Source organism: Euprymna scolopes, chromosome 26 (genome assembly GCF_053919585.1).
Source record: "Euprymna scolopes isolate OS-2025 chromosome 26, ASM5391958v1, whole genome shotgun sequence".
In the NCBI taxonomy this organism is placed as follows: domain Eukaryota; kingdom Metazoa; phylum Mollusca; class Cephalopoda; order Sepiida; family Sepiolidae; genus Euprymna; species Euprymna scolopes.
In genome coordinates, this window is record NC_136507.1 from 104313930 (window position 1) to 104325728 (window position 11799).

Consider the following 11799-nt stretch of genomic DNA (forward strand, 5'->3'; position numbering starts at 1 on the left):
CTTAGACACATTTCAATATTTACTATGAATGGTAGTAAGATGAAATTTATGCCATTTTAGAGCTAAATGCATCAAGTTTTTTTGTAAGGCTATTGATTTGATTTATTTTTTCATTTATTTTTAAATTTATTTCCAGATTCAGTAATAGTGTTTACTGAACCAGGGAAGGCGTTTTGTGTGCTTGAATTTTCAAAAACGGATCATGGACAGCATGTTCTGGCCTCCCAGATCTCACACTCTGCGATTTTTTTTTTTTTTTTTTTTATGTGGTTTTATGAAAAGACTTGTCTATGTGCCTCCCATTCCAAGAGATGAGGAAGAGTTGAAGGCCCAAATAACAGAAGTTGTTACAACTGTTGACAATGCAATGCTGGACGTTTTTGGCAAGAATTGGACTATCGGTTTGACCCGTTTGGTTTGACCAAGGGTGCTCACATTGAATATCTTTGAAAATTTGATGAAGAACTTTAGATTACAAGCTTTTTGAATATACCAGATGCGTTTATGTATCCTTAATAGTTTGAGATATTCAATGTGCCTACAACTTTTGGAATACCATGTAGATTTACACAATTTAAACATATATATGAAGTTACAGGGAGGGGGGGGCAAATGCTAAAGATGTTCAATGACGGACAGCTGAACCAACTTTCAGTCATCCTTTGAAAGGAATTTCATTTGGATGTTGGGCTAAACTTCTTTTAAAACAAGTTTTAAAGATCCTATGTGTGCAACATTTTGCTTTTGTAACTGGTGAGGATGCAACAGACAAAATCCATTACATAGACATCTTGACTTTTTGATATCCATTTTTTTGTTTTTTGTTTTTTTTAAATGAAGCAAGTAATATTTGGTTCCAAGCCAGGCAACAGTGCCTCTTGAATGGATGAGGTTTTATGCTATGCTGTTGCCATGTTTTATCTGCTTTATTATTTGATTTATGCACTAATATTTAGATTCACTTCTAAACAACAGAACCCAACTCAGTTCAGAACCAAAGTCTAAATTTTTTTTTTTTTTTAATTTGTTTTTATTGTTGGGAGGAGAGTTTCAAGGAGTTACTTTTAATATCAGTGCAAAACAGCATTTTATTTTGGCACAAAATTATAAATCAGGGAATTTTGAAAAAATTAATTGAAAAATAATTTTTCGGAAGTAAAATATTTTAAGTGAAATTCAAAGCAATTATCTGAAATCTGAAATCTAGTTTCAATGCTTATTCAGAATCACACTTGATTAAAAAGCTTTATGATGTATGTACTCGTCATGGAATGAAGATGTATTCCAAAAATCATGTAACTTGATCAAGTATTTTTTTTTTTTATTTAAGTTAAGAAAAATCAAATTTTAGGATATTTTAGCGATTAATAAAATAGCATGGTCTGTAGATTTTTGTAGTTAAATGGAGTTGCTCGGCTGAATTTGAAAAAAAAAAAAAAAATTGCCTGATCAATTTACATTTTTGTAATATGGCATCTTCATTTCATGAAAATTATGTACTTCATAAAGATTTGTATTTTTGTTAAGCAATTCTAAATAAGTATTCTAGTTTCTTTACAATTTAACTAACGGGAACTATTCAGCGTTGCCTCGGATGCAACAAAGTCATTTTAGTTTTAAATTTCTAATTGTTAATAGAAATATTTTTGAATCACCTAAAATCAGCAAAGGAATAAACTTTAAATATAATAGGAATTGTGTACCCTATAATTTTTTTTTTTTTTTTTGCAGAAAGTTTTGCCAAGTAGGTTCTTATACTAATGATAGCACAAATGAAAATCGACTAATCAGAGCAAATTGATTTGTCAGCTTAAATGCTATTTGTGTTTAACCAACATCCCCAGTTTATATCAGAAGATACAAACATGAATTTAATATCTAGAAAAAAAAAAAAAAAAAAAAAAAAAAAAAAAAAAAAGATTGTTACTTCAACTGAATTTACTTTACAATAGAAATAAAATCATTAATGAAAACCCAAAGATTTCTTTTTTATTACTTTTTCATGTTGCAGTCCGATGCTATATTTTTGGTTTATCAAAAAGACACTCATCTGGATTTCCAGGCAAGAATTTGGAAAGTCTTATTCTGTCTTTTTCTACATTCTGATGGTCAAGTCTAGAATTGTCTATTTCTGTTGCGATCACAAGTTCCGGAGAATGGGTTAACATTTTTAATGCTAAGGCAGACATTTCATCCTTTTTAAACATTTTAGATTTATTGCACTTTCATATGAGCAAAATTCACAATTAATGCAAGAGATCAAATGTTCTGGTTGAAGAATTTTCATTGGATAAAAAAAAAAAAAAAATTTTTTAATGAAAAAAATCTTTACAATCTGATAGCAATGCTTGGCACCATTACAATTTCAGCCTAATGAAATAAAGTTGCTAAAATTGGCAACACTTTGGGTAGATGCAGCAGGAACCTTTGTTTTTCTAAAAGACTACAAAACACTAGAACACAAACTATTTTCTCATTTTGCACATTCCAACTTTGTCAGTTCAACTAATAGCTGAATTTTCTAAGCCAAAAATTTCCGGATGGAATTCGAAACAGCCATACCAAATAAAGTTGTTGTCGTTAAGAATACTACAGTGCAACATGTATGGTTTGGATTCATCTTCCCAAGTCCTGGAGATCAAATTATCCCCCCAAGTACTCGGTCCGAAATACAGCATTGAAATTCGACGAATGCAATAATTGTGGAACTTTGTTGAAATCTTCGGATAAAAATCTTTCAAGGAGGCGACACTTGCATTCTCGATAAAGTATCGGACATACGAGGCGCATCGCGTTCTGCCATGAACGTCCGCATCAGTCAGCGGAACCGTGAAGACATGGTCATATGTCTTTGAAGGAATTGGTGGAGGATCGATCAGGTATGGCTTTGATGGTTCAGTCAAGTTTTTTTTGTATTTCTTAAGCCACCATTCCGGCAAGACACAAGCTTTAAATTTATCTGCAGACACGACGGCATGGACATTTCTAAGGTATATCGAGGGTCTCATTTTACCACTGCACGATAGGTCCGAGGTGGTCATAAAAGAGTGTTCCCCTATATGCGATAGCTTCATGGAAATCCCAAGAGGAGCTTTAGGTGATGTGGTTTCATAGAAGCTACTGTGGATATCCATCCGAACTGCTTTCATAATTGAAGTCACGTTGCTTCCGAGAAGGGACGTATAGTCCAAAAATGAAGTACCGTTGTGGAAGAAAGCGGCAAACTCTACTCTGCTTATCATGTCATACATGCGCCAAATATCGGGTAGACCTAATAAAAAAAAAAAAAAAAAAAAAAAAAAAAAGTTAAATTTGCAGACAATGACAATTTTTTTTGTGGGGGGGGGGAGTAAATTCAGCATTTAGGTCTCATTTAAAAATTGATAAATCGTCACATTTCACAAAACTCAAATTTGTTTAATCAACTAAGCACTTAGAAAAAAAAAAAAAAAAAAAAAAAAGATGCACTTTTTCCCTCCCATTTTTATTTTTTCATTTTAGCCTAAGGATGGATTCGTAGAAAATGAACGAAGTTAAAATTTTCAAACAATGACTATTTTGGAGTTAAATTCAGCATTTGTTAGGTCTTATTTAAAAATTGATAAACTATCACACCTCTTTAGAAAACTTAATTTGTTTAAATTAACCTAAAGAAAAAAAAAAAAAAATTCAAGGATGCACCTTTCCATGTTTTTTTTTTTTTTTTCTTTTTATATAATTTCAAGAGTTACAGATAGATTCAAAACTCAGAACATTCTACTGACCCCCCCCCCACACACACACCAGTGAAACAGGTTGCAATCAGATCAAAAGCAGTTTTGTAAAGTTAACCGTTCTTTGCAATGTAGTTTCTTGAATTCTAGTCATGTGGTCCTTTTGCAGGGCGGGGTGGTGAATAATTCACATCTGTACAATTTTTTTTTTTTATATCTTTTCCTAAATAAATTGAAGATTCATCACATTAATCTCCACCTCCAATCTTATTCAAGGAATCAAATTTGAGGTATGCTTAAATTTAATTTTAGGGTACCAAAAATATCTATCAGCATTACTGTGCATGCAGAGTCGTAAAATACTCTTAATGATATTTAAATTCATGCAGATTTCGTATCAGAGCAAATTCTCTAGTATATACACCACTATATACACGCTATTAGTAATGATTATAAAATCTTGCTTAATTGTGTGGATTGGTTGGTTGTTTTATGGTATATCAACCCTTTTCAGGTTATTTAAGGCCAAATCCAGTGATTTTGAAGAAAAATTTTTTAATAGAATGTTTTTTTTTCAAGTCAGTTTCTATTTAACCCATAGTTGGGACCCTAACAGGTACTACCACTCCAGGTCCACTGACCTGGGAGCAATGATAATTAAGGGGTTGCTCTACACTCCCCAAAGCCCGCAAGCTGGGGCCTCACCATCGGATATAGTTTAAGGTCATATCCAGGACCATTAATTGTGTGGAATGAGGAAGAAAAACTCATTCAAACAGGAATAAATTTAAATGCAAGAAAATACTTATGGAACAATTTCAAACTAGAAATTTTTTTAGAATTCAATATTTTGACTCACCAGCATTGTCAAGGTCATCATACCGTAAACCCGGCAAGAGAACATCGGCGCCATTACGTTGACTGTTTACATTAATTCTCAAGTTAAGCGAAGGATAAGATCTGAAAGAAAAGTTATGCTTTTTACACTTGAAGCTTGAGATTATATCACAATGAAATCCTAAAGAAATTAGGACACTAAAAAAGTTAATATAGTTGATTTTAATCAATTTGAAGACTTGCATGGCAATAAACTGTCACGAGTAATAGCATAACATCGATGAAATCGAGCAGAATGGATAATAAATGTGACAAAGTAGGCAATAAAATCGTAGCATTTTTATTTCATTAATAAAATAAGATGCAAAAATCTGAAGGTGCTCTTGGCAAAGTTGCAGAGTTCAACTAGTTCCTAGAATTCCAAAAACATCCGAATCTAATTCCTCATTTTGAAGTTTTCCAATATTCAAACTAACTTGATTCTTCAATGATTAAAAAATCTGAACCGACTCCTTTTTAAAGTTCTAACTCTAAAACTGTTTAGTGGACATCTTTTTTATACAGCTTTTCAGGTGTTGCTGATAGCAATGCCTAGATGATACTTGTCAAAGATGCAGACAAAATTGTATCCATCTACCACATACAAGCCACATACGGTATAATCACATTGACACAATGGTTCTCATTGGATCACTTATGTTGAGTCCGGCCAGTACCAGATGGGTGACCATGCATCATGTGTAGGAGGATGACTACGTCCCTGTAAGAGTTTAAAAATCATCTCTAATAATAAGGACATGTGATTAGAATTATGAATCTCCAGTGAAACTTCCTCGTTCAGAGGAAGTCGGTTCAACTCATCTAGGGAGAGTATTGCTTCAGTACAGTACAGTAGTAGTACATGCAACACTTGTGTACGGTACACATACAAACTCTTCTCAAAACAGAACTTTCTAACCTTTGTGTTCGTCCATATTCATGAACTTATTTCCAATTCTAACACTTTTTTCCATTCATCTTTTACTCAAGATGATCAATAAAGTTTTTTTTTTTTTAAATGTTAGAATGAAACTTTATCACACTATTCTACAGACCTTTGTTGTGATAAGGTGCAACAAGCTAAGTATTATGGTATCTGTTCAATGGAAACTATATGACCAATCTGGCTGAAATTTTGTCTGGAACTTTTGTTTTGATAAAGTGCAGCAAAGTAATTATGGCATCATGGACTTATTTTATTAAAATAAGTTTTTCCATTCCACTTAAAGGATGATCAATTACGTTTTTAAAAATTAGGATGAGACCATCTTTCTATTCTACAAATTTAGGTGCAAATTTTTTTATTTAAATCTCAGGTTGATCTGAAAGACCTGCTATTGACTTAAGGATAAGACAATATCAAAGTATAACAAAGTTTATCTACACAAAAAAAAAAAAAAAAAAAAAAAAAAAATTGACAACTTCAGATAATCACAAGAAAGATTTCTCATGACACTTGAACTAAGTGAAGAAAAAGTTGTTTTGTCTGCAAAGAAAAAGACAAGTGTGAAGGTCGTTCGAAATAAAGTTTTTTTTAACTCAGAAAATTAAAGAGCTATGCAAAAGTGATATTAAAACAAACGATTTTCCTCCAGAGTTTATTTTTCTACATAGTCACCACCATTGTCAATGCACTTTTGCTAATAATTCAACCATACATTTCTGCTTCCGACGCACGTCCATGACAAGAATTGCTTTCTTTAAGTCTCACAATATCTGCAACAGGTCAAACTTAGGTCGTGAATGCAAAGTTCAGCCATAATGCATTTTACAATCCTTTTGAAGGAAGGCATTCAAGCAAATAGGAGGCATTATTTTTGTAATTATAGGTTTGTTTCAACTGATGCCGTGCAAGTAAATTGGTTGGACTGGTAGATTAAAAGTCCAAGGTGAAAGATGAATATGCTAATATAAGCTACTCCTTTTTCTGTGTTCGGATTACTCTTTCTCTTATTCTAGTTTGGCGGTGGATTTTAAAGATGCAATTTGGATGAATGCCAGAAGCAAATGGCTTTGCCATTCTTTTTCTTTCCGCTCTTCATTAGGATGTGCTTTCTTCGTCACTCCTAAAAGCAAGAAGTTTCTACAAGAACATGTGAACTCAAAATATTTTCCAATCAAAAAAAATAGTTTTAAACTCCAGAACTAGTAATCCTGCATGAAATTTAACAATCCTATAAAGCAGTGGATTTGTGAACAGAAATTCAGAGTTCTGAAGATACTCGAGACATTGACGCCACTGCTCATCTTCAAGATTGAAATGCATCATACTGAAATCCCTTTAACCCTGCTGCTCTAGTCAACATATGCTACCAGAAAGTTGAAACAAAAAAAAAAAGTTCAGCAAAAATGGAGGGTTTTTATTAGCCCTAGAAGAGCGCCTGGGGCACATGAGTTATTGCAAAGTACAGACAAACAAAATTATAGAAATCAGGTTAGTTACAACTTTTCAGAAAGTTGTATAAAAATCTAAGGCATTAATTTTTAAAAGATTGAGTATCAATTTTAACCATTTTAACCCAAAAGACACTCCTAGGGGAGCAACCGGAGTTTTCCTGGAAAATCCGCTTTGTTACTTTACTCATGTTTAAGGAGTGTGCAAAATTAAAAAAAATCCAAGGCATAGTTATTGAGAAAAGTGCAGACAGACGAATGGAAAAAAAAAAAATCTTTGGTGCTAGTATATGAAAGGATCCCAAATCCCTGGCCTCTAAAAATTTAGGTCACATGGTATTAGCTGACCAGTATATCAAATGACTGCCTTTTTTGATTTGTTAGGTCTTAATAGAGTGTAATCACATGAACACCTGGAGGAGGGGGGGTCGTCATTGGAGAGTGCCGTCATGCAAGGAAAGTTTATTTTTAGAGGGGGGGGGGATTTCATTTGTTTTTTTGTTTTTTGAAGGGAGTGGTTTCATATCTCCCACTTTCACTCATTGATAATATTTGTTTAAAGAGGTGTGGCGGCCATTAGTCCAACAATTATGAAGAAAAAAAAAAAAAAAAAAAAAAAAAAAAAAAGTAGGTTGTAAAGTAGTTGTTCAGAGAGAATAATTGGTTGCCATGTCGTTCGATTTGTTTCTTACGGTTTCGTTTACATGCATGCAAAGTGACCGGTGATAACTTAAGGAATTATATTGCATAATGACGGTCTTAAAACTACTTATCTGCACCAAATTTAAATGCAATATTTTGTTCTCCACATACCCGAAAACCTATTATAAATAAAGGGGTGGAGTGGGGGTGTCCATGTAAAAGTAAAAATTTACCAAATGTTGAAGTTCAGAGGGTTATTTTACAATATAAATTTAACGTAAAATGATCGCCTAGTTCTTAGCACAGAACAGAATGGATAAGCGTTTAAGTTACTAAGTTTAAGTTTAACCAGTGAAAGTAAAAGATTGGACAAATTCCACTTCGTCACAACTATAAAGTTTAAAATGAGGGAGGGGGGGGCGATATCCGGTTTTTAAATTAAAATACACTTCATTAATCTTAATTCTGGACTGGCACATCACTGACCAGAGTTAGATGGGCATTTTAGTAGTATAGACAACAAAAATGGTCAAAAAACAAATGTTACCAAAGGCAAGGTAAATTACTCTTCTACCTATGTTTGTGTGGGTTAACTTGTTTTAGAGAATTTAATTTGAAACAAGTGTCAAAATGCTTAGAACAAGAATAAAAATTGCCAACATGAGTCATCTGGGAAGTCTCGATAATCACTCAAACATCGAAAATTAAAAATACTGATAGAAACATGATCAATAAGGGTTACTGACGTTAAAAATAAAAGGTCATATAGAGCCTGTCGGGGCATTGTTTATTATTTGAAAGATTATTGAGACGGTCTCAGAATGAGAACAACATGGATGACCTAACTTAAGCACTCGGCACTACCTGGGCTTCGAAATAAACACTTTAAAATAAGTTAAACTACAAAAAATAAACTTATCCAAGTAGGTAGAAGAGTAACTTATGTTGCGCTTGGCAACATTTAATCGAGATATATATATCTCATTCATATACTTTTTACCCCCCCCCCCCCAAACAAGGCACATTGTCACTAAGCCATAAGGGATTAGTATTTGAGACCAGATTTGCAGGGATACTATGTGGGGAGTTCAGCAGTGAGGCATCTGGAGAACGGGGCCATTATTGAATAAATATTATGACCGTTCTTGAAGATATTGATTTTAAAAGTATACACAACCCATAATATTTTAGAAATATTTTACTGGCTTACGGTTAAAAAAAAAAAAAAAAAAAAAATGATTTTTTTTTTTTTTTAACCTAGCTTTGTAAGTTTTTAGTGGTTTAATTTATTTTAAAGTTAAAAAAAAACCTCTCCCCCCTCTGTAAATTAAATTTATATATTTTTAAAACAATTTCTTTGGGATGGGGATGGGACTCTAAAAGTATACCTCAGTATTTTCTTAAACTTTCTATCTTTGAGTGATTGCTGCCGAGACTCCCAAGATGTGATCCTCTCATGTCAGACATTTTGTTCTAAAGAAACACTCGACACTAACTGAATAAACGCTTTAAAATACGTTAAAGCACTAAAAACTTAAAGCTAGGTAGAAAACGAACACTTAGAAAAATCATTTTTTTTAACACAGTAAAAAAAAAAAGTAAAATTTTTACATATTATGGGGTTGTGTATTTTAAAAATTATCTCCAAGATGTTTTCAACCTATATTTATTCAATAATAGACCAGTTTTCCTACTTAGCAAAAATAGACAAGTCTTCCTAAATTTGTCTGTCCACATTACACTTAAACTTCTGTATGTCAGTACAGGCAAGGAAGCAGAGGCCTGGGAAGGAATTGCAAAATCTAGCAGTTCAAGGGAAGAACTATTTGGGTAGAAGGCTTCATGGCATCTGCGGATTTCTACAATGTAGGGGTGGGATTTTGTTGCTTGTCTCGTTTGTCACGGGTGTTTATGTCGAGGAGGTACTAGTGCTTGGAGTTCATCCAAGCACTTATTAAAGTACTTTTAAAAACAGGCACAGGAATGCCACATTTCCAATGTGACAGGTTGGAATTTGGCCGACAGTGCGGGCCCTATCAAGTTGACTTTTTCTTGAACCCTATCTAGGAGGGAGAGGCTAGTGGCAGGTGCGACACTATTTCATGCATGAGTGAATAGTGGCTTTGTAGAGATACAACCACGCAAGTGTAAGTAACTTTCTAGCACGGTAGAGAGTCCATTTTCCTCACACGGTACTTCTCTACAGTTTCTCACCGAAAATGGAGACGCCATTTTTTCGAGCAACTGTCATTAAAATCTGAGGGAGACATCAGTATTTTAAACTATGACCGAAGTAAAAAACACTACAAAATTGTTTTATTAAAATTATATTTTAATATGCAAACTTCAATAAAAAAAAAAGGTCTCTGCAATTATATTTTAATACATTTTTATACAATAAATGTGGTTTTCAGGTGACGTTCGCTCAGTTTAAACAATTATGAAGTCATTTTCTGTTCTTAATAAAAATATATACGTTTCATGAAAAACTTTCCATTTTCATTAATTAAATCGAAACATTTTCAATTAAAACAATTATGGATATGTTCTTTCACTTTATTTTTCATAGTTCTTTCCAGAAGTAATTAATATCTAGTTAAATTTTTATTATTTATTTCCTACTTCGGCCATACTTTAAAATATGGATTTCTCCCTGATTCTAATGACAGGTGCCCGAAAAGAAAAAATATAGCGTCTCCATTTTCGGCGATAAACTGTAGAAGTACCCCTCACAGCAGCCTTGGCGATTACCTCAATATATTTGTTCCAATTGGAAGCCTAGGAGCTTGAGAAATACTTTCAGATAGTGTAAGGAGTGGTTGAGGTTTCTTATTAAAAAGGAAAGCTTAGTCTTGACAGCATTAAACGTTCGGTTGCCATTCAGTTTCGGCCCCCACCAAATGCTCATTAAGAGGAAAATCGTCTGACGTACACGAGTGAGGCCCCATCGGCTCCGACGTTGTAAGCAGCGCGCGTTTGAGGGAGCTTTCATTATTCTGAATAGGAATAAATTTGAGTGTGTGGCCTTTTCTATTTATTCTTTTTGGTTTGAACTGCGAGCCAAACTTCGCGCTTTAGATTATAGGTAATTATTAACAAGAAAACTGGTGCAAGTCCAGATTAGCAGTAGAGCACTTGTGGCGATAAACAAAAACAACCGTTATCATGTTACGGAATGGTGTTTTTTTTCTCATCGAAAAAAGTGAAATTTTATTTGGTGTTAGTGCATTTATTAATCCGCGCTATTTTTAAATAGTATTAAAGTTTTATTAAAATTTTACGATATCTTTATTAAATTGTTAGGTGAAATTACAGAAGAGGCGCGTGCACACACACACACACTCCAGTCACCATGCACCATGTTAAGAGTCTTCCGGGGTAGGGGGGGGCACACGGCAAAATTCTTTCGTTGTAAGAATTTGGAACGCTCCCTCAAACGCGCTGCTGCGTACAACATCGGAGCCGATGCGTATTTCGTTATGCGGGCCCTTACTAGTGTACATCAGTCGGAAAATAACAACGGTGCTCATGCAGAATATAAACCGCGCTAAAAGGTTTAGAAAATAGGCTTAACATGGGGAGGGGGGGCAGCTTCATTAACTATTCTGTAGTTAACGAATTTAAGATAAATTGGATTTAACCTGAAAATCCTATTTAAATAAAATAACGCACAGTTTGTAAACTGCAGAAATATCTAGACAAACAATTTCACGAGTGTTAGATGCCAAATTGTTTTGGACCCAAATAAAGCAATTTACAGTTCGAAGCGTAACAAATAAAACACCTGAAATAGCTAAGTTTTTCTTAGAAGACAAAGTTACAATAAATTAACCATTTAAACAACTGGTTTTGTTTACAACTGTGCGATATGCAGATGAAAAAGGTCATTTTTAAATTGCGTAGAAAAGAGTGTGTGTTTGGGAATGGACAAGTTAAAGAGAATCTAATGTTATTAAAATAAGTTTAAACATTAAAAGACAATAATGCAAGCAAATAGAACAAGAAAGAATTAGCAGAATACAGGGTACAACACACACATTTAAAAAAAAACAAAAAAAACCCCTGCTTGTTTACCTTATTAAGCGTTGCACTGCGAACCGATGCATATTTGAACGTGACTGAAAACACGTTTTGTTGGCCGACAAAAACAATCAAACGAGAATTATCTCCCTTT

The 11799-nt window shown here is 33.6% G+C and overlaps 1 protein-coding gene across 1 annotated transcript; it reads right to left on the minus strand.

The window, feature by feature from the left end:
* Positions 1-1959: 1959 nt before the first annotated feature.
* LOC145248332 (uncharacterized) lies at positions 1960-11799 on the minus strand. The gene is made up of 3 exons (XM_080110240.1): positions 11700-11799; positions 4573-4673; positions 1960-3271 (listed from the first exon to the last, which is right to left on the minus strand). The coding sequence occupies exons 1-3, from the start codon at positions 11729-11731 to the stop codon at positions 2502-2504; spliced, it is 903 nt and encodes a 300-aa protein (XP_079966366.1). The 5' UTR covers positions 11732-11799; the 3' UTR covers positions 1960-2501.